Source organism: Syngnathoides biaculeatus, chromosome 3, assembly GCF_019802595.1.
Source record: "Syngnathoides biaculeatus isolate LvHL_M chromosome 3, ASM1980259v1, whole genome shotgun sequence".
Classification (NCBI taxonomy): Eukaryota; Metazoa; Chordata; class Actinopteri; order Syngnathiformes; family Syngnathidae; genus Syngnathoides; species Syngnathoides biaculeatus.
Window position 1 is genome coordinate 1,637,276 of NC_084642.1, and position 27,984 is coordinate 1,665,259.

Sequence of the window (27,984 nt, forward strand, 5' to 3'; positions counted from 1 at the left end):
CTTCAAAACAAAGTGCAGGTCTTCTAAAACATTGGTTTTCCAAACAGCTCGTGATCGGAAATAACTATGTCCAAAAGTTAAAAAGATTTAAACGTACCTTGCCGTCAGAAATGATGGTCACGTAAGCTTTTAAACCACATTCTACATGCGGCAAAACCTTATTTTGCCATTAGTTGTCGTCATGGCTGTATCCGGTGCACAGCGACTAACCGAGATAAATTCTGGCAAAACGAGAAAAAAAAATATTTTTTCTTGTCAAAAAAATAAATAAATAAAATACTCTTAAAAGCATTTCTCTGTAATGTAAACGTGCTATTAATTCATGTTCATCCTTTTGAATTAACGTTTTCATTATTATGACAGTAGTTCACCGTGATGAGCAGTTTTTATATGATATGACGTAGTCGTGCAAAACTAAATTATTGTTGTTTTTTTTTTTTAATCCATGTTCGACATAATCCAGAGTCATCATTGCCATCTCTTTAGCAGTTGCGAAATACTGTGTGAAATGATGTGGTGGGGCACCAAGGGCTTTGCCCCAACAAATTCTACCTAGCAACAGGAATTCAGGCTCTCCTTCAACTTTGTCTTTGTAGAATAAAGCTGAAAGTAATATAAATATTCATGTTCACTGAGAAAAAACATTTGTGCGGTACGATGTAACCTTTTTAGTGTTTGTTCAATCTTGTCTGTTCCCGTGAAATCTCCCTCTTTGCTACATGATGGGTCACAAAGGCCTGTGCCGCGCAAATTCTGCCAAGCAACAAACGCCGGGACAAACGGATCCAGGAACGTCAGCGCTCCTGCAAGCTTTACAATATTAGACGGGTGTCAATCATCTCCCGTTACGTTTTCTCGTCATTTCTGCCAATCTCGCCGCCGTGCACCGTGCGAATTCCGATTTCCACGATACATTTGATCACTGAGCAACTGGGAGACGGCGGTGACGTCGCCCAAGATCGTGCACACATTTATTGTCCACTTAATGTTCCGTTTGCTTGTTTTAGAAGAGTTAAGGTTCAGTCGCTCCCCTTTGCCGCACACAAATTAGCATCCACGGCAAAGCAGAATATGTGGGGATTTAGCAAAAAGAGTGGAAAAGCTGCCTTAAGAGCTTATGAGTCAATATTCTTGCCTCATTTTAGTCATTTCCTCGTTGTCGTCCCCGTGTTGACAGAGGTTTACGCGAAAAAAATGATCCTGTAAAGACATGAAAAGCATATTGACTTCGACACGTTGGAGTTAATGGGATTATGTTTACCACATTTCAATTTGCATATGGAAGGAATGATTTCAGTTGTTCAGAACATAAAGTGCGACATGTGGAGATAAAACGACTCCTTCCTGTTTTCTCGATTAAAAAAAAAAAATCATTTTCATGCAATTTCCAATTCCTTACACTGATGAATTGTGAATACTAAAACTAGACTGACAACTTTTTTTGGGGACATGATTAATTGCAAATTCACAGAAAAGCGGAAGTTTTCTGCAATTGAAATGAAGAACGAGTTCCAATTTAGAGACGTTGTGGCCGTCCATAATTGCACTCAGCACTTTTCCCCGATTCGGCAGTGGAACACTGGGCTAACTCCAATTTCCATGATGATGACTTCCAGCAAAAAAAAAAAAAAAAAAACATCCCAGAAAGCGACGTTCAGATATTGACAGAAGACTCGGAAATTTGGTGCTTTAGCCCGGCTGCCAGTACAGCCGCATGAGAAAAAGTTAGAAAATATGGATAGCTGTGGGGAATCAACAAAATTCTGGCGAAATCCACAATCCACAAGAGCGAGCTCTCCGCTACAAACAGCTGAAATGAGATTCGGGCTCTCCCTGATGACCCACCGGATGCGAAAAATCACTTCGCCGCTATTATTTGGACACATCGAAAGTGCACAAACGAGACGAGGCTTCCCCACCGCGAGGCGCCGACAACATCGCGTCCCCGACATGTTGGGCTGAAGAAGGCCATTGTGCACATTTCTGCGTTATTGGCATCAGCGTTAACTGCGTTGACTTTTATGAAATCACGTCGCGTGAAAGCCCCAAAACGTGTCCGGTGGGTACGGAGCAGTCGGGAAAGGCCGACAAGCACAGTCATCCGCAAGGGGCTCAGAGTAGAGCCGCTGCTCCTCCGCATCGAGAGGACCCGGGTGAGGTGTCCGGGCCACCTGATCCGGACGCCTCCCCGACGACGTCCCACCTGAAGCGGAACCGGGGGACGACTCAGGAAGACCTGGCTAGTGGGAGGGAAGTCTCGGCGTCCCTGTTGGAAGCGACCTCAGATAGCTCAGTGGTAGAAAACGGAGCTTGATGGATGTTGCATCTAAAAAGTATCAATTGTAAGGTACCGCGTGTCAACCTGACGAACATTTAGAAAAATCTCACTTGATTCAGAAGCAAAAACGTGCAATTCTTCAAATGAAACAACGCAGCGATGATGTGACGACACGTTTTATTGTCATTTGGTTTTGTGTTAGCGGGCACAGCAGTCGGTGTTTTCCTCCCTCTTTTTTTTTTTATGCTACAAAGTCTTTTTAAAAGAGCCACCAATAAGATTACGTACATATAAAAATAGACCATACATATTGGGTCAATATATATGCATATATATATATAAAAAATGAAGTTGACACTATACATTTTCCTGTTTTTAGGCACCATTTAGGGAAAATTGAGAAGCAGATTCCCTCTGTTAACATCCCTTTTTCCCCCTCAAAAATATTTTTTTTCCTTGTAAAGCGAACAACTTCACTCAATCATAATCCACTTTTTTGTTTTAAAAGTGTCGTGAAACAAACATGCATATAAACACCTAAACTCAAGATGTGAAGGAGTCAACACATTATTAAATAAACATTAAATATGACAGTAGCTATTTAAAAAAAAGCTGCCTTGGACCAGCACGTTCTTTGTTTAAACCAGGTATGAACTTGGACCGGCGCTCCATCACAACGTCGCTGGAAACATTTTGTCTTTTCGTTACCTCCGCCAAAAAGTTACATTTGGATGGGGTGGGGCAAAAATTAGAAATCTGTGCCCACAGATGACTGAAATATGCAAGTGTGCATCCAGCAGCACTTCAGGGATTAGCATTTGAATATATTTCAGGAAAAAAAAAAAATTACATATATCATCTATTTTCAGTCTTATGGGAGAATGTGAACGTTGTCAGGACTTCTTCTGGGCCGCAAACGCGATGCGAGTCACCGCAAACTGAAAACAACTAGTCATTTGCTTTATTATCATATTATAACACGGTCCTAATGGATATTTTGCGCGAGCGAAGATTGAAGTTGCATCCGAAGGTTCGAGAAGAAGGTGGTGGTCTTTTGAGAACTGACAGTATGCCAAGTCATCACAAATTAGCGATACATTTTTTAAAATAGCATTTTTCCTACAAAAACGAAGTCAAAATCTTTTGGAGTTTATTTTTAAAAAGTTAACCGTTTTTTAAATTAAGTTCTATTTGATCAACAACTGCCCCTCCGCCCCTTTACTTTGAATTGCCTTCCCAGGTTAGCCATTTTCGTAATCAAAGTTTGAAAAATTATTCCTCTGAACAGCAGAATGTCAGTTGTCTGTTTTGAAAAGTGTACACAAAGTTGTGGCTTCAAGTGTACAATTTTCGCTTCACTGGAGTATTGACAGTACATCAGTTACTATAGCACTAAACAAACAGTTAAGTGCCCACGTCTGGCTAAAAGTATCAAATTCAATTGCTACTATTATTATTAAATTATGACAAAAATTCCGAGTCAGTTTGCTAAGCAAAGAGCGCTCTTAATGTAAAAATAATTGCATGCATAAAGTATGAAAGCAGCGGATGAGGAGGATTCAGATGGGGCATCGTTTCGGCTGGGGTTACTATTTTGGCAATAAAAAATGAAATCTTATAGCAATATAGTTTGACGATAATTATATCTTACATGAAGGGTTTTTTTTTTTTTCAAGAGAATGAAGTCTGATTTCATGAGAAAAAGAATTATTGCATCATATTAATTAAAAAAAAATAATTCACATCTCTGTCGTTCACTGAACTGTCTTTGTAGCAAATGTTGTTCCGAGAATAATCATAACCCTCGGCTCAAGCGTAACTATTAACTGCATTTGAAGTGAGAAATATGATCAAAATACAACTTTGGTTCAATCTTCATGTCCGGATGAACTTTGGTGCACATTGAAGCTTTGATTTAGCTTAGCTCGCTAGAAAAAAAAAAAAAAAAACACGTTTATTAGCAAAACATCTCGAAGCAGAAATGTGTGTGAAAAGTGATCGTTTGCAAAAAAAAAAAAAAAAATTCAGGAGGAACTTTGTGGAACAAAAGAGAAGAACAAGCAACAACGTCAACTGCTTGACAGAGTTTAAGCATCCTCAAGTTTTGTTCACTTGACTATCAGATCATTTTAGTCGTAACTAGTTTACAAGCTTAGTGTAAATGAAACCCAACCATATTTTAATTGTGAAAAACAAACAAACAAACTAACAACAATATAGATATGTTCAGGTAACGAAGATTTGAACACGAAGCAAATTGTTCTTGGCTGACCTTGGCGGAGGTCTCCGTTGGACTGCGTCTTCTTGCTGTAAAATTGGAGCTGACAGGACTTAGAAGATAAGCGCAACCATTGAGGTAAAAGAGCGTGTGAAATATTCTAGCCATTCCTTGGGGGGGTTCACGGGGGGCTTACTGTGCTGCCTGCGTGTACGCGTGCGCATCCTTGTTGTTGAGTATGATGCTGATGAGGTCTCCCTCGTGCTCCTTCATGTGCTCCATCAGTCGTTCCTTGCTCGGCGACTCCAGGCCGCAGATGCAGCAGCAGAAGAGCAGCACGCAGTACTCCACTCCGCCACCGGGCGGCGGGACCTGGACCTGGACCTGGACCTGGACCGGTGACGGTGATGGCGAACTTCTTTGGGGGGAGGAGGGGCCCGGGCTGGATTTGGGGACCCCGACGGGGGCTTCCAGAGGTTGTTCCGCCAGGACCTTGGCGGTGTCCTGCGAGGATGATGTTAGCGTCTCCGCCCCCATCGACGCCTTTGCGGGAGCTCTGAACAAAATGAATAAATAATACTCACACTTTACTATTTTCAACACATTTGGCAAATTATTTCATTTGGTTGTTTAATTCGACTGGGCAAGGTACGGTAAGGTAAATGCATAACGTCTGAGTAGTTTACACACCTCAGTCAAACTGAATTCATCGTGTGTACATGGTATAAACGGTAGGGGGCGCTACAGCTAGTAGAAAGTCTGTCGTAGATCGTGGAGTAAATGTTGTACGGAATACACACACACAAAAAAAAAAGCCACTCACACCGAACGGGAGTCATGTGGCGAGTCTTCTTGGTTGTACGTGTGTAAACCATTTTGCCATCAAAAGCCCTCTCAGTCTTTTTAATATTTTCTGATTTTGGTCAGAAACCATTTTGTTGGAGGGACCAACCTTGTAATATGTGCCTGGTCTTTTTGACAGATGGGCAAAATTGCTCCAGATTAGAATGGCTGGCAACGAATATGTTAACTGATGAGAGGAGGATGACGCACGTCCACGTGCCGGTGCGCCTAACTTGCGCTTGGGGACGAAATAATGGCATTAATTGCGCTCAGGGACATTTTTTTTTATTTCCTTTCGTTGTGCAAGGAAGGCGGAGGTCGAAGTGGTAACTGGCGAGAGCAGCCGTAGATTGCGTGACCGCCTCTGCGATTGTCGTGAGGAATGTTTTGCACTTACCGGCTGCTCTGCGAGATGGCCTCGTTGATGGCCTTGTTGACCTGCTCGTAGTTGTAGTTCTGGTCTCCGGCGTGCTTCCACATGTGCGACTTGAGGGACGGCGGGTGGCTGCACACGTAGCCGCACAGCGAGCACCTGACCGCCGGGGGCAAAGGTTGTCAGAGAGCTCGCCGGAGGGTGGGGGCGTCGTCGTCCTCACCTGTACTGCTCGAGGAGCTGCACGGCCTGCTGCTCCTGAGGATGTTTCCTCATGTGACTCTTCAGGCTGTTCATGTTGGTGGTGGCAAAGTCACAGTTGCAGCATCTGCGCAGTATCAAAGTCATCAATGCATCGCGTTTCGGGGGAACTTACTGCACCACAAATACGCCGTATTCAATTCATACTACAAGTCCCGCTTTGCGTAGGACTGACTGACTGACAAGAGTGCGCTTCTTTACATATCCCATATTGATATTACTTAAAAGCATTGCTTCACAGCTATCAAATATGCCATGGCAAAATAAGGCTCAAGTATTTCGCCAGGGGAAAAAAAAAAAAAAAAACATTCCTGAACTCAAGTATGGTCTTTTAAGAAGAGAATTTTATTTTTGCAAATTATGAAGAATTTTTTTTTTTTTTTTTTTCAGGAAAAACATTTGACAATATGAAAGAATTTTTTTGACGCAAGATGTTATTCAGCAGGTAATACCAGAGCATTTTATCTGCATGACTTTTTTTTCCATATTCAGTATTTCTATTAGCATTTTTTTTTTTGACGTGTCAAAGTCAAGTACTGTTTGCAAAATGTCGTCCATTTACACATACCAAACAAAGCGACTGAAAGGAGGTGCAGAGTCCAACTACAAACAGTACAAAACACTTTTTCACCAGCTCAGGAACCTTTTACAACACTTTTATATCCAGTCCTCCACGTTATCATTTTAACATAAGATAAGCAAACGTGATGCAGAAAGAGAGAAAGCAAAGAAAATGTGACCTTGTTGTGCTTCGTTTGTATATAAGTGGAAATATTTGCCCTTCCTGCAACAAAAGCACAGCTTGGATAGGACGCTACTCCCACCTAGTGGACAACAAGTATAGCGCAAAAGTGCACAGAAGAGACTCTCAAATTCCAAGTCAAGTACGCACATTATAATAATAATAAAGAATAATTTGCGCACCAAAACTGAACCCAATTAGACCACATGTTACTCTTCTCGGCTTTTCCATACTCAAATCACGGCTCGTCCACTGAGGTATTGCTTTTTTTTATATATATTTCCTCTGTCATTGAACTTCCTCTTTTGTCAAAGAAAAGCATGGAGTTAATTTACTCCGTACAGATTTAACCTTAAAGGGTGTAAACAAAAGTATTGAAACACTTGATTTCAGGTGTCCTACTACTTGGCTCCACATATTTAAGGTTTAACCAGGCTGACGCAAGTTCCTTTTGGCTTTCTCTTGACACCGCGGAAAGATTCATTGACTTTGCACCATCATAAACTGAATCGAAAATGTGGTTTAAAAACCGACTTTGCCCCTCAATTGACTCATTTGTGTGATTTTATGTTTATTTTTGCCGTGCAGCCCCGGCGGCCTTACCGGTAAGGTTTATCCGAGTTGTGAATGCGTCTGTGGTTCCTGACGCCCACGTAGGTGGCGCTGGTGTAGTCGCACACGTCGCACTTGAACGTCTTGTGAAGGACGCCTTCTGTCAAGAGAAAGTCACGACCACGCACGAGTACTTCCACGCCGAGAGGTCAGAGGTCCTCACCTTCGTCCGCGTCGCGTTCGGCTTCCGCCGCCGCCGCCGTTTCATCCGCGTCCGCGCCGACCGAGCTGTGATGCTCCTGCTCGTGACTTCTTAACTGAGTCTGGACCACCAAACACAAACAAGCGCAAATGAAGACGTCTGAATTTTGATTTACTTCCTTGTATCAAATTCACCACCGCGAATCAGGAAGCTAATTTTAAAACTTGAATGAACGTTCCCTAAAAAGAAAACTTCAGATTGGGGCAATGATCAGAAAGGGATTCACTGTTGTTGCCTTTTAAAAGAAAAATTAAGACGAAAAAGGCAGACTTCTTAAGGGGGAAAAAAAAAAAAAAAAAAAAAATACAAAATGGAAACTTCAGTTTGAAAACTTGAGTCGTGAGAATTTCATAAGGACTTTTGCTAAAACGAGAAAAACAGCCACATTTTTCAGCTGGTGATATTACAAACATAAAAATTCACTCCATCTGTATTTTTTTTCTTACTTGCAATAGGAAATGTATCACTTCAATCCACCCATTTTCTTAGCCGCTTATCCTCACAAGGGTCGTGGGGAGTGCTGGAGCTTATCCTAGCTGTCAACGGCCAGGAGGCGGGCTACACCCTGAACTGGTCGCCAGCCAATCGCAGGGCACATCGACACAAACAGTCGCACTCACCATTGCGCCTCGGTGGCAATTTAGAGTGACCAATTAATGTTGCACGTTCTCCGGGATGCGGGAGGAAAGCGGAGCGCCCACCCGGAGAAAAGCCACGCAGGCACGGGGAGAACATGCAAACTCCACACAGGCGGGGCCGGGATCAAACCCGGGTTGTCAGAACTGTGCGGCCAACGCTTTCCAGCTGACCCACCGTGCCGCCGACACGAAATGACACTCGGTTAATAATCAATACAGTCTCTTAGAACTCCGACGACATGGGTGTGTCGCTGAAAACGCGCCGTGCGACTTCCAACCGTGCCGCAAATATGTTGGCACGTCTAAGGGCGTGCGTACACCCGACGACGGGGGGGCGCTGGGACACATCCCACCCAGGCGTCGCGGACTATGAAAGACGACAGCCGTTTGCTAGCTCACGGGCTAAGAGGCTTCCGCGTGGCGGCCATGTCTTCGATGCCTCCGCTGTGCTTGGTGCTGTGTGAAGGTCCATATAACAAACAGTTGTCACAGATTTAACCTCTAACTCTCACGACAGCCATTAGAAAACAGGCTTAACTCCCCCCACCGGAGTTACAGACCCCACAAGACTGAAGTTTTCCCACTGATTATCGTAGCCTAAACAACAAAATCCACGGGAATGTAAATAAAACAAGTTGGGGAAGTTGTGGCATCGCGTGAAGATGCAATTTCAGGTTGCAGGCGTGGCTTGCAGTAGCTGGAGTAGTACAAATGAGCCTTGTCCTAAAAATGAAGTCATTCAAAGAAGGCGTTACAACATTTCGCTAAGTAGGGCCGACTCGCGCCAGGATGCACGAGCGTGTCACTCGACTTCATTTGAGGCAAATGGCGCAGAGGCTGTTCACAGTCTTTGCGCGTATTCAGCAATCATATATCAAAAGTACGAGCGGAACGAAGCTCATTTCATCCTACGGTGGCTCCGATTTGAGTTGCTCACCTTGTAGTGGAAGGCCTGTGAGCACGTCTCGCACTGGTACGTCCTGGTCTTGCAGTGGTGGATCATATGAGTCTCCAGGTCCTGACTGTCGGCGGCGACGTGCTCGCAGATGGGGCACTGGTACGGCTGGCGCCGGCGGTGCACCCGCAGGTGCTGCTTGACGTAGCCCTTGTTGCCGCTGCTGTAGCGACACAGCCGGCAGCGGTACGGCCGCTCGCTGCCGGCCACGAAGTCCACCAGACCCCCGTCGGGCGAGGCCCCCGGGTCCTCCGGGACGGCGTTGGCGTTGTCCTGCAGCTCCTTGAGGATGTCCTCGTCGGAGGCGTCCTGGTCCGAACGCTCGCGGAGACGCTCGATGACTGTGAGCAGGGATGAGCTGATGCCGGCGTTGGCGGCGGCGGCGCCGACGGGACCCTCGGGGTTCCTGCGCGAGGGCCACAGTCGGTTGGTATTATGGATTTTTCGTACGGCTCAAATTTTTCAATAAGTATCATCTTTACTAAAGTCTGGTGATTAGGGTCCGGGGGAAAAAAAAAAAAAAAAAAAAAAACATAGTAGCCATCTCGAAATGTATAAAAACAAATTCCATACTTTCCATACTTGTGCAGGAACCCCGAGCCCTCGTCGGCGTTTCCGCGACGCTCCACCGCGGACGCCGCCTCCGGTTTGAGCTCCGGGGTCCTCATGGGCATGGCGACCAGGACCTCGGCAGCCAACGAGTGAAGGCGTAGCGACTCCGAGTGAGTCCTCTTGCGTCCCGCCGGCGGAACGTTCTCGTCTCGAGGAGGGTCGGCGCTCCGCGCGTGCTCCTCCTCTGGAACGCCCAGTAAGCTCTGGCCGGCGTCCACTTCCGGGTCGAGCAGCAGCGGCGCCGGGGCCATGACGCCATCTTCGGCGGAAGGCAGACGCTCGACGATGACGTTGATGTGACCCGCGCTGTTGGGGTCGCTGTTGACGAGAGAATACCGCAGAATTGGGTTGTGCGCTTTGGTTCTGGACCTCCACCGGGGACTTCATTTTCCTCTCAATAGCGACCACGAACTCGTCAAAAAAACTTAATCCAACGCCAAACTGCTGCTGAACCTACGAGCCAGCGTTATGGTTTGGACGCACTTCCTTTCGTGGTCCCACTTCAAACTATTTGGTGCTTTGTTATTAAACGTGCCCGAGAACGTATGGTGAGTTTAGGAAGGGACGATAAATTTAAGTTTTGCTGTCATACAAACAGAATATTAGAAGAAAAACAACCATTTTGCCGAATAGAACGTGCGCGTATCGAAGTTGCTGCGAGGTGAACCGACGTTGTTCTCCCCGCCCCCACTGAATGTGCTTTAAATTATTGTTTGACACCCCCAGTTGGAATTTAATGCAAACAAAAAAAAAAAAAAAACAATTTTATTCTATACTTGAATATAAGTCTGCATTTTTTTCTTTAACATTAGCAGGTTAACACGAGCACCAAACTCAACTAAAAAAAAATTAGCATTTGAAGTTATAGGAGAGATTTACCGTCAAATTGCAAAGTAACACATAGACAGGTAATATAACAACACTCACAGAAATATACTGTTTCCTGATTTAGGAATAATAATAGATGTATTGATGATGTTCAATGACACGCTTCTTCTTCTGCTCTTCTTAGCTCAATGTAGTCCGTTAATCTCCATGCCAGCACCACACTGCCCATAAGAGGCAAACGGAGTTTCTTTTTGTTTATTGCTCTTATTTTAATGTTTGATTTGGAAGCAACTTATTTTCTGGTTGTTCTTTCAAGGTATATTTAACATTATGTTTTTGGCATTTGAACAAACACAAAGTTTTAAAAATCAGTGAATCAATGTTGATTAATCAACATAATCGCGATTGTCATTTTTTTTTTTTTTTTCCCCCATGACGGCCCATCCCTGGTAAAAATGGTTTTATCATCCCGCATGCATTTATTCTGAAGGTCTGCGCTATGACAGGATGTGTTACACCAATGCTGATCGGAAGCTTTATAATAAATGCTTTCATTGTGGAATTTGTTATATTTAGGAAATGGTGGAGTGGATGTACAAAAAAAACCCCCTAAACTTTATGCAATAGATGAATACAGTTTCAAGGAAGAAATATTCCAACTTGGGATGTTGATGTGGCGTTTAAAGAAGGTCGTAAATATGTGACCCGCAAATATGGAAGGATGAGCGCGATTGCTAGCCGTCACCTGTTGATGATCTTCTGCGCCGACGTCAGCAGGCTGTCGGCCACGGACGCCGCGTCGGCATCGCCCTCCGCGGTGACTTGCACCTCCATCCCAGACTCCTCGGGGCTCAGCTCCTTGACGTCCAACTGGCTTTGGTCCTCTTTGGCGCCGCGGGCCGGACTCGGTGTGGACTCGTCTGGCAGCGGCGCGCGCTGCTTGAAGGCGGCGGAGGCGATCTGGGACTCGGCCTCTCGGCCGGCGGGCTCCGAAGGGAGCGCCGAGGTGGCTTTCTCCTCGTCCTCTTCGAAAACGGGGTAGGAGCAGTCGAGGAGGCCGGCGTGCTTCCAGGCGTGCGTCTTGAGCATACGCTGCTGGCTGCACACGTAGCTGCAGATCAGGCAGCGGTACAGGCCGTACTCCTCGTAAACGTACCACTTCTTTTTCTTCTTTTGCTGATGCCGCTCAGCGTCGCCCTCACGCTACGGAGCAAACGTTCGGAACATTGAAGATCAAAATTCAGCTAATGACAACAAAAGTGTGGCAGATTGTGAAGGATATTTGTGATTGAAGCTTTGGAAATTTGGTGATGCAACAGTGATGCAAGTCCGTCGGTCAACCCGATCGACGGTTCGTAAACGTTCAAATGACAAAACACTGAACGGACTTAGCTTAATCTTAATCTGCTTCTTAGTGGTCCAATGATAGTGACAACAACTATTGTGATTATTAACATCATCATGACGCAAACGTTACACTGGGATACCTCCGAGCCCACCGTGTCGGCGTCGGCGTCCCCCCCGGCTCTGTTCTCGCCCCCGTCGGCATCGGCGCCGCTCTCCAGGTGCATCCTGACGTGCTCCTCCAGCTGCGCTTGGTCTCGGGAGCTGAAGCGACACTCCGAGCACATGAGGATCAAGTCCTGGTTGTGCTCGTTGTGCTGCTTCAGGTGGTCCTTGAGCAGCGCCAGCTCGGGCGACAGATACGGGCACAGGCTGCATTGGTAGCACGTCACCGCGCGTTTGCGCTCGCCGCCGTTGTTGTTGAAGTCGCCGTCCATATGCTCCACGCTCAGCTTCTTGTAGGGGGAACCTCCTCCTCCGGCTCTCGCCTGGACCCTCTTGTGTCCCATCAGGGTGCAGCGACGCTGCGGTCGCTTCTCCACAATTTTACTCAGCTTCTCGATGACTTGGATGAGGGAGTCGGCGTCCGGCTTGCGACTGGCGGCGTCCGGGACGCCCTCCTGCTCGTGGGCTTCCGACAACGGCGCAGACGAAGAGGCGGCGGCGGCGGCGATGAGCACAGCGACGTTGTTGAAGTCCTCCATGACCTGACACGTGACAAATGAAATGTGAACACATCCTAGGACGCTAAAATATGTCCAAGTGAACAAGTGCATCTCCTACATGTCAAGTGGCAAAACTTTCTCTATGAAATGTATGAATTATAATAAAATGGAGGCTGGATTACCGGTTCACAATGCCGACAAAATTAGCAAACGCCCACCATATAATTAGACTCTTCCTTCGAGAAGCTTGTAACTTCGACTGTAAAAATTGTAATAAATGATGCCATGAAGGTCAATATGCGAAATATAAAGCACGTGCAAACACACTTCCGTAAGAGTAACGATGAATGCTTCAGACGTGAATTAATATCACTCTGGTCGTATACTGACAGCTGGTCAGTGAAATCACCTGATGGTCAATATTTTTTTTTAGGGGCATCCAACAACGACAACAAAAAGACCTCTTCTGGCAGACTTCTGCTGACCAAGAATGAGAGGATGAACTTTTTTCATTTGCAAATGGCTTTTTTTTTTTTTTTTTAAATCAGTATTTTAGTATTGGCACTTGGTGATGTTTTTTGAAAGGCGCTGTGCTGTGAAATTGTGTCAAATGTCAACTAAACGGGCCTTAAATCAATACCAACGTTAAACACTGACTTGTGACAGCGTTATCGATCTACGCGAAGGGGAAAGTGTGGTGATAATCGGCGTTAGTGCTAATTGAGAGTTTCCTCGACACGTGAAGACACGCTTTTGTTGACATTTGCCAGGGAAATGAGCACAAGTGTCATTCCTTTCATCTTTCCCAACTCCATAAATCACCTTCCTCTTTTCTGACCACTTCTGCTTTGCGGGGTGATTCACGCGTGTGGAATGCACACAACAACGGGAACACCCTCGGCCATTCATATATTGACCAGGCCAAAAGGATGAAGTGTTTCAAAAGACAATTCTTGATGGACTCTAAGGCCCGAGCAGCCTCCAGTGAACACCTGCTCGGCCGCATCTAAAAATATGTCACCCCTTCCCTTTCCATTTGTGGAATTCGCGTGAAAACACGCCGCAAACCGCGAAAAAAATTTATCCAGCGGGGAAGTGTGTTCCGCGGTCGTGTTCAGCGGCTTGACGACGTGTTGGTGTCACAAACCGAACGCCAGGGGTAAAATGTGAAGTTTGGACCGGCTAGCATCAGTTAGCTAGGCGGCTAGAAGCAGCGCACGAGCGTGGTACAGCCCGCCGGAAGATGCCAACTTTTAAGTTAACACGCCGTTAATGTGTGACCAAAACATGACTACACTTTTACTTGCAATTTAAACATACACTCACCGAGTCGCCGCGCTCTTTGTCCTCGAAACATGCAAGCGCACACGTTAGTTTTATTCGTCAGTCATACATTAAAAAAAAAAAAAAAAAAAAAAAAAGTGTCTTCTGTGTGTGTGTGTGTGTGTGTGTGTATTTGTGGCTCACGTTGCAAAATGGCGAGGATGGAGGCTGGGGTCACGTGACTTTCAGAGGTCAGGTGATCAAAAAGCAGACCGGCGATTGGACGGGCTAGCCGGCAAGTGATCCGCTGATGGTGCCTTCAGGGGCCAGCGATTATTCGTTCGTTCGTTGTGATGGAAAGTGAAAAAAAAATGTATTCAATATTAAAAACGACAGTAATAATAATAATAGTAATGATAACATTCGGGCATAGCGTATGATGTCCCTGCATATTTCAGCAAGAGAATGCAAATTGTAGTGCAACTTCAGTGAATGGCACATGTCGAAGCATGGATGGGGACGTTTCAGACTAGCCGGAAGTTTACAGAATATACGCACATGCGCGTTAATCGCAAGGAGACTTTTCGGCACCGGGAGCGTTCAAACCGTCATACCGGCCGATCAGTCCAGACCTGTCTCCCTTTGGAAATGAGTGGGGCGTTTTCAAACGCAAACACCAAACAAGAATGGGAAAAAAAAAAAAAAATTCCACATTGAAGCTTTCATGAACTCACTTCCCAAAAGTTGATTCATTTATGCCTCAATTAAAGGTGGTAAACAAGGCCCTGTCCCCGCTTTTTGGGAACGTCCATTCATTCATTTCCTTTGCCGCTTATCCTCACGAGGTTCGCGGAGACGATCCCAGCCGTCAACGGTCAGGAGGCGGGATACACCCTGAAGTGGTCGCCAGCCAATCGCAGGTCGCGTCCAGACAAACAGCCGCACTCAGAATCACACCTACGGGCAATTTAGAGTGTCCGATTAATGTTGCATGTTTTGGGGATGCGGGAGGAAACCGGCAAACTCCACACAGGCGGGTCCGGGAGTGAATCCGGGACCTCAGAACTCGCATCCAGCTGATCCACCGCGCCGCCTTTTGGGAACGTGTTAAAAACAAATGAACGTGACTTATTTGCACTACAGCAATCAAGTTTCTCATTTTGAACGTTCAATATTTTGTCTTTAATGTAGGTTGAAAAGGATTTGCACATCATTGTATTCTGTTTTGCTGAGTCGGAACGTCATTGGAATTTGGGTCTTTATTATTATTATATTTAAAAAAATCATCTCAGGTGTGGGGGCAAAGAAACGGGAATAGAAGCAGTACATGTAAGGTCTGCAGACATTTCAGTTCCCGTTTTGTAGTCCGGCGGGGTACATTGTCAGGTACTACTCGGGCCGGTCAACGAGGGAACCGCTCGAGGATGGATCGCCGTGATTACGCGTCGTCCTCTTCGCACGGATGTCTCCGACAAGGCGCCTCATTTAAAGGGAAAGAGAGGAGCCGCTCTGATTGGCCATGACTGAAATCACTGAAACCTGGTCTGAGCTCCCTCCGCAGATGTAAATAAAGGCCACGATGTCAAACGCTGTGTAGAAATGTAAAAACCTGTCCAAAAGTTGTACAAATCATCCACTCTGCTATTTTTTACCCCCCGTGTGATGGCTCCAGGGCCGCAGATGACGTCGAACCTTCTGTTTGCCTTTCATCTCCGTCAGCAGGGCGGCGGCGTCGCTCATCTAGACGTCGCCCGCCATCCGATCGCAGCTGACGGCTCGTAAAGCTCCTCACGTGGCGCGTTAGGCCCTCGCCCCGGGCTAAGAAAAAAAGATGGTGGCGCAAAAGCGGCTTATTTCTATTGTGCTATTAACGTCAGACTTGAGTGCAGCGTATCAGTTCACGCTTGCTTGATAACGTTTTTCTTCTTCTTCTTCATTTCAAGCCACACGAAATACGAACTACAGTGACGTGCACCGATGAGCAACAAATAATCGAACTGGCATGACTGACATCTGTGGAAACACGCACGACTTTGATTTCAATGCAATCAAAAAATCCAATCAAACCCAGCGGAACGTCTCCTCGATCGTGCTGCTGTTCCAATGAGCACCACCAGATGGCAGTCTCAACTCGCGGTAAAATGCCCGCCTTCCATTCCAAATCTATTTGTAGTTTTTTTCCTCACGTTTTGTTTTGGGTTAATATTTTGGAATTATATTACTAATAAAAATTCGAATACATTTTGAAACGACCAACGATACATTTTCTTAATTATAGTAAAATAATTAGAACTCGTCTGGCAGCCTACATGTGCAAACGTGGTCAATTTTGTATATTTTTGTCCACAAATTGATCTGTGTGAGTTCCAAATACAAATATTGGATGAACCTGAAGTGTTGAAAATACATCGCTGTTTTCAGAAAAGTCATTATTTTGGAGATGCAATGTTTCCCAAATTTCATGGTATCATTATTTTTAAATTGATGTGTAAATTATCATGTTTTGTGATGGATTTTTTTTCTTTTTTTTTTACAGGCATGAGGATTAAAGTAATTGTATATTATTATTATTCTTTTTGGTGAATCTGTCACGCTCTCACTATGTGCGTGCAAAACAATGTTTAAAATGATTAAGCATGAAGAAAATGACCAATAACAGGAAACTTTAATCGGGTGTTGTTTATTCGTGTGAGTTAACACTACATTTCTGAGTACTTATTAGTAATGATGGAGTAAAGTGAATGAAAAAAGGTCGCACTTCCATTTCCCCCCGCCTTTTGCAGGCAACGAGTATCGATGTATGTCAGCGCAGGACTAACCAAACATGACCCAGCCAGCCAGACCCCCCCCCCCCCCCCCCCCCACGCGGGTCATTTTCCTTCCTTCCAACGTCGGCTTTATTGTGGCCGTTGATGCGATTTCCCAGCCTCTCCGGCGTGATTCTTCTTTTTCTGGCCCGGCTGCGAGGACGACAGCAGCAGGCGCAATGGATCCTTGCATTTTTGTTCTTTGGGCTTGGCCAGAGAAAAACCTGACCCGTGTTCTACTCACTACGTGGTCTGGAGTTGACCCCCAAATGGTTTTCAGACACGGCTTCCCGAGGCTATTTTTTGTGCGTCTCCTCGTGATCGCCTACCAAATTTCATTTTATTAAGTGGAACTAGCTTTGGCAGGCACATTTTCTTTTGCCGCTTATCCTCAGGAGGGTCGCGGGGAGTGTTGGAGCCTATCCCAGCTGCCAACGGACAGGAGGCGGGGTGCACCCTGAACTGGTCATCGAGACGGACAACAGTCGCACTCACAATCACACCGACGGGGCAATTTAGAGTGTCCAATAAATGTTGCATGTTTTTTTTTTTTTTGTTTGTTTGTTTTTTTTGTGATGTGGGAGGAAACCGGAGTGCCCGGAGGAAACCCACGCAGGCACGGGGAGAACAAGCAAACTCCGCACAGGCGGGTCCGGGATAGAACCCGGGGGGACCTCAGAACTGCGAGGCTTTAGCAGCTGATCCACCGTGCCGCCCATTCACCCGTCCCCATTTGTGAAATATTTCACCCTCCGGACCTTTAGGGGGCAGCGTAAAGCTGAGTAGAAGCAAAAATGACGTCCCTGCAAAGCCGTGAAAAAAATGTCGATGGCGCTTGTTATAATTCGGACGCGTGTAAAAATAAAAAGTCCAAGCAGCTATTTGCACGTTTAATTGCTTCCTTTTAATGACTGCGACGTGTAAAACAAATTTATCTGCGCCGTTAATGAGCCTCAATTTGATTGGACGCTTGGCAAGTACGTATCGGGAGGTCTTATTGCAGAAATAAACAATTATTTATAACAAAATCGGACGCCTAATGCATCAAATTAACAGCCCAATCTCACATTTATGACATTTAAGGTATTCCGGCGCAAAGGACCTCTTGTCTCTTCTCGTCTTTTTTTTTTTTTTTTTTTTTTTTGGGTGTGTGTGTTGTTGTTTTTATAGACGGTCGCTCTATGTGTGAGATTAACAGCAGCCGGCATGTTTTTTTTTTTTTTTGTGATTTACGGTGGCAGTAAAGTGGTGCTTTTATTGAGCCGGAGCAAATCATGAAATGGTGGACTTTTAAGTGCAATGTTCATCTCACGTGCCAGGAAATATTGCCTCGTAAAAGTCAAAGTTATCTCCAAAGTCAACGAGTCAAAATATTTACATGAAGCCGTCCTCAACGCCGCCACGTTAGCTCCCGCGCTAGCTACATGCTAACGAGGAAGATTTGAAAAGAAAGAACAGCGTCCGAGCACCGACAGATGTCACAATCACTTCAGGGAAATATTCATCTCCGAGTCGGAGTGAGGTCAAATTCGCTTTGGGGCCTGATCAGAGAGCTGGACATGATACTAAAATGTCCGCAAAATGACAAAAGCTTGGAAAAGAACAAAAAACATTTTTGGAAAAAATGGTGGACTCTCTGCGTCTTTTCAAGATGGCTTCTTGAGACATTTTTTGTGGGACGTCTCACGATGGCCACGCCGACCAAATTATGCGCTGCTGAGACAAAAAAGCTCCGTTGGCTGAATTTTTATAACCTGTCAAGTTTCCAGGAAATCAGTCCAATTAGGATCATTTCGTATTTCTTATTGCTTAAAGTCAATAGAGCAAATATATTTAAAAAAATAGATGTAAACCTCAATCGGGAGCAAAAAGTGAGCTACTTAGAACCAAAGTGGACTAACTCCGTTGTTACAAATCAGGAAAAATGTCCAGTAAAATAGCCGACTGCATTTCTTCTTTTCCTTTCGACTTGTCCGGTTCGGGGTCGCCACAGCGTGTCATCTTTTTCCGTCGAAGACCCGTGTCGTCCATCTTCCTCTCTAACACCCAAATGTCGCCATGTCTTCCCTCACAACATCCAAAAAACCTTTTTCTTTGGTCTTCCTCTGTCTCGCTCGCTCGCTCTCTTCCCTGGTAGCTCCATCCTTGCCATCCTCCTACCGATTTCCTCCCTCTCTCGCCTCCGGACATGTCCAAACCATCCGAGTCTGCTCTCTCTCTCTCTCTCTCTCTCTCTCACCTCGTCTCCAAAACCTCCAACTTTGGCTGTCCCTCCCTCTAATGAGCTCATTTCTAACCCTATCAAACCTGCTCACTCCGAGCGAGAACCTCAACATCTCCAGTTCTGCTTCCTGTTGTCTCTTCAGTGCCACCGTCTCTAATCCGTCCATCGTGGCCGGTCGGTCACACCACTATTTTATAAACTTTGCCCGTCTTCATCCTAGCGGAGACTCTTCTGTCACATAGAACACCAGACACCTTTCGCCAACTCTTCCACCCGGCTTGGACCCGTTTCTTCACTTCCTTACCACACTCACCACTGCTCTGGATCGTTGACCCCAAATATTTGAAGTCGTCCACCCTCGGCATCTCTTCTCCCTTGAGCCTCACTCTTCCCCCTCCGCCCCTCTCATTCACGCACATGTGCTCTGTTTTACTTCGGCTAATCTTCATTCCTCTCCTTTCCAGTGCGTGCCTCCATCTTTCTAATTGTTCCTCCACCTGCTTTCACTCTGGATCACAATATCATCTGCGAATATCATGGTCTAACCTCATCTGTCAGCCCATCCATTACTACCGCAAACAGGAAGGGTCTCAGCGCGGATCCCTGATGCAGTCCCACCTCCACGGCACACCTCACCGCTGTTCTGCTGCCCTCATCCATGCCCTGCACTATTCTTACATATTTCTCCGCCACACCAGACTTGCGCATGCAGTACCACAGTTCCTCTCTTGGTCCTCTATCATAGGCTTTCTCTAGGTCGGGTCTAAACCTCGATTTGGGCCAGTATTTGTCTGAAGAAAAGTAATTTTCTCTCTGGATCTCGACAACGATGGCGTTAGCCCAATTTAGCTCGACCGTACGATCCAAAAAATGCCGGACTTGAAGTCGAAAAATCAGGTAGGATCTTCATTTTCCATTTTAGTCCAATAACCTGAGACACTTTAGGGATTTTGGATCGTGAAAGTACCTGACCGACAAGCAGCAGCAACAGCAGCTATCCGCGAGGCGTGTATGTGTGTAGGCCAGCATGTATTGTCATGTACGCTCATCTGTTTTGCGCGCCGGCCGCAGCGGCTGAGCAATGGCCTAATAGGATAATGAATTCGCCGTGTAGCGGGTGGTTGTGGTGGTGTCTGTGTCTGTGTGTGTGTGTGTGGGGGGGGGGGGGGGGGGCAACGGTGGGCCAACGGTGGGGGTTAATACAACGTGATAAATATTTGATTTCTGCTGGGGCTGCTGGTGCACCTCCAGAATGGGGAAATGGCCGTAATGCGATTCACGACGGATTGTCCTGGGGGAGGATCGGGGAGGCGAGGGGAGCGCCTGGTGCACAGCCGGGAGGGGGTGGGGATGCGGATGGGGGGAGGAATAAAAGGAACAAATCGGCCTACAAATCAAGCATCAAGCGCGCAAGCAGCGAGCGGCCATCGGCGCCGCACGGGAAGCCCGACAATCGGGCCCATTCCGGACCCTCGTGCCGCATTAACGTCGTCGTCGTCAGCAGCAGCAACAGAAAAGTTGCTGCCTGGAGCGGAAACGCTTGACAGGAAGTGAACGTGAGTCACACAGGAAGTGAGGATGAGCTTGCAAAATGATTGATGACCTTTTCCAAAAATGGACAAGTCGTCCTTTTTCGCTTGTCTTCCACCATTTCAAAGAATTTCGTGGCTGCTTTTGAACATTTTGACTTTCAAACTTTGATATTTTGCATCATTATTTTCCCTTCTTGGGGCCATTTTCACATTTTTCAAACTTCCTTTATGATCAATAGATATGAGGTTAAACATCCGGGCTGAGCAATTCTTCACTTATTTGTAATGATTTTTCAGTGATTTCTGACCATTTTCACTCACTGTCAAAATTTCAACTTTGAAGCAACTCAATTTTTTTGGTAACAATTTCAACTCAAATATCTTTGCTCGTACTTTTGTAATTTTTACTCATGTTTAGAACAAGAATATCCATTTGACACAGTTCACTCATTTCAATAAAAATGTCTTCCTTTGACCTTTTCACACGATAGTTTTACTCATTTTTCAACATTTTTTTTCACAAATTTGAATCACAATTATCATTTGAATATAAAAATATTTTCTCATGTATTCGAGAATTCATTTTCTCTTTTTTTAAAATTCATTTTACCAACTGTTTTGACCATTTTTACTGTAAAATCAAATGTTCACAATTTTTTTTTTTAAAGAAAATCAGTTTTGAAAAACATATATGTATTTTCACCACTTTGTGCTGATTTAATTTTTTACAGATTTTCACAAGTAATTTTGTGACCAGCTTTCCACTCTTAATTTGGACCTTTTCCATTTTTTGTTAGCATTTTAAGTGAATTAAAAAAAAAAAATCAAAGTAATTTTATATCATTTTCAGTATTTTTTTTAAAAAAAATACAAAGTTAAACTAAGTATTATATTATAGTTACACTATTATATAAATATTGTTGAGCAGAAGGCATGTTTTCATTCAGGTCATGTGGTGGCACGCACGAAATCATGCGATAAATAATAGTGAGCGCTCACGCGTGTCTTACACAATCTACTAGCTTGGTGTGTTCAAGAGAAGTAAACGCGTATGACGGCCGCAACAGCTGATGGATTGCACACGCGTACAAAACTCTTGTTGCTAATTTCATCATCGCGTTGGCAGTCGCACATAACTAAGTCCTTTCCCAGCACACGCACACACGCGCACACATGCGCGCACAATGGCTTGTCTGTCTTTCTCCCCTTTGCTGTTGTGCGAGTGTCACAGCAAACGGATGCAATTAGCTCGGCGTGGCCGCGGGACGCCGCGCGTTTGCAATTGCGTTAGGACCAGATGGGAAAAATGAACATGACTTTTGTGCGCCTGTGTGTGTGTCATGGCTATGAGGAGCAACCACGCCAGCGTTCCCATTCGTGTGCTCAAGATCTCATTTGACAAAAAGTTGCAAAACGGCGCAGGTCTTTCAAGAATCCTCGCAGCTGTAGCCTCGTCCCCGGAGGAAGGTGGACGTTGGCCTCCGGTGAGGGCGCCGGGCTCTTTCAGAGTCGCCATCGCAGGCCCGAATGGTGGAAAGGGCACAACCGGGATGTTCGCCAAGACAAAAGGCGGCGAGAGATTAGCTGATGTTGACAAGACAACGTTGCCTTTCTGGCCGCCTCCCGCTGAGCACGCCAACGGCATCTTTGTCCGCGCTGGAGTGACCTACTCTGATTTGAAACTCCTGCGACCGGCGTGCTGCAGTTAAGTGCATCCATATTCCACTGAGAGAGTGAAGATGTTGCTAAGCTACATTAGCTTCTCGTGTTTGTGGCTGACTTGCTTTGTAGGAACTTGAGTTGATGTAAATTCCTCGACTTGAATCTTCTGAGGCTGCGTTTGCAGCTTAGCCACGTAGCTTCACACGTTAGCAAACAAAATTTCAGTCGGTGTCTTTTTGCAAATTCATGATTTTCGGCTCTCCTCCTTGTGATGTTTCCCTGGGCGAAAATGCATTAGCTTCTCACGCTAGCCGCCAACTGGCTAGGTGGCACATGCTCGTCACTTGTGATCGAAAGGGAGAATATTTGACATTGGACATGACTCTCTCATTATGCTCCTTTTTTTGGTACGTTTTTCCCACCACTCGCGGTCAAGACGGTGAGCAACATTTACATGGCAGATAATTTACGACACATTAGCTTGTACGCTATTTATGACGTCCATATGTGGGCTAAACATGGCCGTAAACACTCCATTAGCTCCAATGTGAGGGAAAAAAAAAAGCACATGACCTAAGCACCTTGAGCAGCCCGGCTTCTGATTTAGTGCGCGCAATAAGAACAGCCGCTACGTTTGCGTGTGTTTATGTGTGTGTGCGTGCGGTGAAATATGCTTTTGATATTTGGAGTTACGCAGGTGGGCGGTCGGTCAGTCGGCGGGGCGTCCGGAGTTTTTATGTGACACCGGCAAAATAAATGCTCCAATAAGAAGAGAGAGCCGCCCGTGTCGCCGGGTGGGAAATGTCGCAAATTACCGGGGCCATTTTGTGCGATGGCCCGCCATCTTCGGGCCGGCTCGCTGACCACCCACGCAAACGGGAAAGCGCGGCGGGGACACACCTATAAATTATTATTTTTTTCATTACCAGCCTGTAGACAAATGATTAATAAACGTGATTTATTTCTCGATTGTACTTCATGACTAATACCTTGATTACTTTTTTCATTATTATAATTATTATTTTGGAGTATTGGCTTTTGATGTATTTTATTATTATTTTATATATTTACTATTTACTATCAATTTACTATTTTTCAGTTTTTGTAATTTTTTTTTTTTACATTTTCATTCTGAATATTGAATGAGTTTTAGATTCATTGGTATTTTCTTTGATAATTTCACATTTCATGCATTTTATTTTCAATTCTATTTGTTATTTATTTGATACATATTGATACTGATTTATGACGGATTTTAACTTATACAGGTTTGATTTGCATTTACATGTAATGATTGATCTTTTTTCCTTTTTTTTTTGCTTTTTCTTTGGCTCTTGTTGTGGTTAGCTTCTTCTTCCACTTACATGTTATTACATGTTAGTTACCCCTGTTAAAATGACTTGAAACTTCAATTGGCATTGCGTCCAAATGGATTTTTGAATTTTTTTTTTTTTTTTTTTACGCGGATCATAACGGACCCTAAAAGTGAACAAAACGGCCGTCGATGGCTAAACGACGTCGAGGAAAAACGCCATTCCCGGCTGTCGGATTTCACAAACCCAAGTTCGGAACGGAGCGGAAAATAAAATTGAAATTTTGCAGCTATGTGACAAACGGCGCCGAGTCGTGCGGCCGCTGCTAATTAAATATGAAATGATTTGATTTGATCTTTGAAGGTGTAATAGAAAAGTTGAATTAGTCAGTCGGTGACGAGCAAAAGGGCAGCCCCGCTTCTCCTTTAATTGGACCGACACCAACAACTTTGTCACTCACTAATGAGAACTGAACTTTTATTCAGTACCGAAGGAGCTCAGCAGAGATATTAATACTGTACTGTACTTATTATACAACTTCTTTTTAACACCCAAAAAGTTGTCTGCGGTATTAAAACTGATGTAGGTAATGTGTTGCTTTTTTTCTTTTACATTTGTGAAAACGAAATGACAAGTTCAAATTGAGGCCTGTGCGCTCATGAAAAATTATATTAATGATGATATTTTATTTTGCCTTCAAATCAAAAGTGTGAGACCGGAACGATCGAGCATATCTTGAAAGAAAAAGTAGGCCAATTTATTAATTAAACAAGTAGGCACCTCTCTGATAATGTGCAGATGCTAGATATGTTTGTAACTTTTTAACTTAAGTATTATCAATTCCATATTTTTTTTCATTTGAGAGACTTAAACAAGAAATATTTTACTTCAGCATCACAGCTTAAGCAAAAGAAACATTTCAAAAAAGTAAAAAAAAAAAAATGAAATTGGGAAAACGAATGAGGTCAGTGAAAAATAAAATAGCTTTTGCCAAACCATGTCAACACTTTGAAATTGACATTGAAAAATGGATCAAATTCAAGAAAAAAAATTCTTCAAAAAGTAGGAGGAAAAAACTGTAAATAGAAAAAGATACTTTTGCCCACATTCATGCAAACATTTATTCAAAAAGGGAACGGAAAAATATGATTGTTGCTAACAATCATGCCATAGCAACATTTAAATTTGTACAAATGTTTGAACATGAAATAAAAAAATGGAAAATGTGCAAGCAAAAATGTAAACCTTTTTTCATTTTTTTTTACTATTGCAAATAATAATAGTGATTTCTATTGATTATCAAATGACTCGCCGCGTTTGCTTGTTGACTTCCCAAGCGCGTCGTCAGCAAAATGTAAATCATTTTTCTCTTTTAATCTGACTTTATCTCTCCTCGATTCCTTCCTTCCTCCTTCCTTTTTGTATTCAATTGCTCTTGTTTTTTTTTTTTTTTGCCATCATCTCGGTGACGCTCCCACTTGCAGGCTGCGCTCCAAAACGCGGCCCATAGATGGCGCTGCCAGCCACGGAAGACGCTTCTCGTCGCGCTCCAACTGCAAATGATGGTTGCTACATTTTTTTTTTCCACGTGTGCTTTGAAATGTTTGATACTAAAAGAATATGCTTTATTTCATATTTAGAATGACGAGGGGAAGCAATCTTTTTGTACAAAAAAAAATGTCAGAATTATGAAGTGAAATGTTGCGCAATTACTTTAAATATAGCAAATATCAAAGTGAAGACAACTTGATTTAAAAGAGTGTACGTATTTTTGAATTTAGGAATTTGGTCACGCAAAATGTGGAACACACACACAAAGCGATGCAAAAATATTTTTTTTAAAGACGGATCAAGACATTTAAAGATTCCTTTACTTTCATGAAAAGGAAAAGATTTTCCTGAATTTTGGGAATATTGTCAACTTTGCTGCTTTGAATCAGTTGACAAATGTACAAAGGTTCATTTATGCGTTCATTTGGGAACGTTGTCATGGAAACATATACAGTACTCCCCCAAAAAAAGTAAGGAAAAGGAAAAAAAAAAATGTGTGCTCAGATCTCCTGAATTTTGCAAAAAATGTGAAGATGGGATTGGGAACGGAGGAGTAGTCCCCCCCCCCAAAAAAAGAATACATTTTCTGCACATCAAGTTTGGACAAAGAGATTCATCATTCGTCGTCGGGCGGCCATTTTACCTGAGCCGATAAGAGGCGCTTGCATATTCATACGCGGCGGCGGCGGCGGCGAAGGCGCCTTAAATTGAGCGAGCGCGACCCAGCATGCCTTGCTGCATTCATCGGGGCTATTAAAGTTGGGGGCTCCTGCGACCACTCATCCGTCACACACACACCACCAATTAAGGAATTTGCAAACCCCTGAAAACCAGTAAACCCAAAGACAGTGAATATAAAAAGTATACACACCCCTGTTCAAACGCTATCTCTCCACCCCAAAAAAATACTTCTTTGACCATTCATGGGGAACGAATATAGACGCAACATAACCGGAAAACAAACACGAGTATTTTAAGGGGAAGTGTGTGTTGGGGGGTAAAAAGTACAATAACCTCATTGCATAAAAATGCACACCCTCAAGCTAATACTTTAACCTCATTGCATAAAAATGCACACCCTCAAACTAATACTTTGTTGCAGCAAAACACTTTTTTTTTTTTTTTTATGTAAGGGTTCGGGTTCATGTCGCCACCCGACTCCACAACCCCACAAAAAAAAAAACGAAGTACTCACCTGTAATTCCCGTAGCGGCTTCAAAAACGGCCGGCGGCCGCTCGGCAGTCTCCCGAACGGGTCCTTCTTTGAGTCTTTTCGTCCATTTTGAAAGGATGGACTTTGTACAGTCCTCGGTTACGTCACCGTGGTGCCGTAAATCCTCCAGTCGACGATGACTGTCTTCACTTTGGAAATTCTTTTGGGCCTTTCTCGCGACTGACACTTTTGAGCACAAAGACGTGTCCACAAATACGTCAGGGAAAGCCTACCAGAACTTTGTGCCTTTATTTGCACCCAGTCAGTCACTTGAAGCGGTGGGACGGAAGTCAATATGTGCCACCAGGATTTGAATTTGAAATTTAAATCACATTGTCAATAATTGTATTTCAGTGTAACTTTTCAATGTTAACAATTCAACCGGCTACAATTCGCTGTCTAAAATTCACCGTCTGTGCCACCGGGCAAAGTTACTTCCGGTCACAAACGAACAGCCAGCCAATCACAGTTACGCTTTCTTACTATGTGACTGAGAAAGCGCAACTGCAATTGGCTGGCTGTTCGCTTCTGACCTGAAGTAACCCTGCCTGGTGGCACAGACGGTGAATTTTAGACAGCGAATTGTAGCAACTATTGAAAATATGATCACCTAACATTTCAAATTCAAATCCCGCTGGCACATATTTCCTTCCATACGGTGGCAGTCTGTGTGCGGATGTTTAAATGTGATTGGCTGATTCTGAGCACAGTCACACCCCCCCCCCTTTAAGCAGAAGGGGGTGTGCTCACTTGTGCAACCACTTCACCTGTTTTGTTTTGACTTCCCGTGCTGCCTTTTTCCCGGGTTTTGTGGACTTTTAACAAGGTGAGCTGGCATTTTGTGCGCATCAGCCCGCGTTCTGCCTTTTACCGAGTGTCACCGAATGCAGCGGGGCAGGCATATTGTGTGTGCTTTTGTGCGCGCGTGTCGATGGGATAATATTTGTGTGTGTGTGTGTGTGTGTGTGTGGGGGGGGGGGTTGCCACTTCACAACAGGGGAGATGAATGACTTTTTACCTCTGGACACTGAGCCTTAATGAAACCCCCCGAGGCCCAAGAAAGGCATCCGATGGGGTCTTGAATTTGTCTTTTTGTCCGTTCCTTCGCTTTCCTTTTCCACACAATGGCGAGAAAAAAAAAAAAAAAAAAAGCAAAGGATAAAAAGACGTCCAAAGAGGAATGTTTGATGTAGCGACGCGGCGACCAGTCTTAATGAATCCTTCACCAGCAGCGACTCATCTACACCCCCCCCTTCTCTGTCCCCCCACCCTTATTATTTTTTTTTTTTTCATTAATTAGAGCTGTCAAAAGCTAAGTGTCTGGCTGCGTCGCTATCTTTGTATTTGCCTCCTTCAAGTGTCTGAGTGGGGATAGTGTTAATTAAAAAGATATCAGATGACGAAGCCCCCCTGAGCACCTCTGCAGTCAACATGTCACTTTTTTTTTCCGTGAGGGGGGCCGGGGGCGGGGGTCTTCGGAAGTCCAAGCCGCCATCGCCGGGTCCCCTCGATCTTTATTCCGGGCAGCCGGACGGAGTTGCTAAAAGAAAGTAAAAATAAAAGCATTTTTGGGGGTGGGGGTGGGGTGGGGGGGGGTCATTTAATTGAGGCTGAGCTTCATGAGAGCGGGGAGAACTTCACAAGGTTTTCTGGTTTTAACTTGCACATCTCTGCTGACAATGCGCTGACTTCAACACGCTACACTTCCTGCGCGCGTCGGTTAAAAAGTGTCAAAAGTGCAGTTGTGCGTCCCCTAATTGGTTCCGTGCGCCAGCCGATGTTTATTTAAGGAACATTTCAATGAAGGAGTTTCTAAACTGAAACCCTCGAAAATTCCCAGCCCCTGAA

General features: G+C 44.6%; 1 protein-coding gene and 1 long non-coding RNA gene across 7 annotated transcripts; both read right to left on the reverse strand.

Moving 5' to 3' along the window:
* Positions 1–4,350: 4,350 nt before the first annotated feature.
* Positions 4,351–14,151, reverse strand: znf507 (zinc finger protein 507). 6 transcript variants are annotated; one of them, XM_061813516.1, is made up of 11 exons: positions 14,039–14,151; positions 12,050–12,613; positions 11,308–11,765; positions 9,705–10,052; positions 9,105–9,528; positions 7,491–7,590; positions 7,319–7,427; positions 5,936–6,040; positions 5,737–5,871; positions 4,693–5,052; positions 4,351–4,585 (listed from the first exon to the last, which is right to left on the reverse strand). In XM_061813516.1, exons 2-11 carry the CDS (start codon positions 12,608–12,610, stop codon positions 4,423–4,425), a joined length of 2,763 nt encoding a protein of 920 aa, XP_061669500.1. In that variant the 5' UTR covers positions 12,611–12,613; positions 14,039–14,151; the 3' UTR covers positions 4,351–4,422. The 6 variants fall into 6 exon arrangements, with proteins under 6 accessions (XP_061669500.1, XP_061669499.1, XP_061669497.1 ...); XM_061813515.1 differs by having other exon boundaries at positions 7,319–7,424; positions 9,696–10,052; XM_061813513.1 differs by having other exon boundaries at positions 9,696–10,052.
* A 1,264-nt stretch (positions 14,152–15,415) lies between these two features.
* Positions 15,416–26,446, reverse strand: LOC133497668 (uncharacterized). Its single transcript, XR_009794083.1, has 3 exons — positions 26,119–26,446; positions 15,527–15,652; positions 15,416–15,443 (listed from the first exon to the last, which is right to left on the reverse strand). It is a non-coding gene; the product is annotated as an uncharacterized LOC133497668 (long non-coding RNA).
* Positions 26,447–27,984: the final 1,538 nt, after the last annotated feature.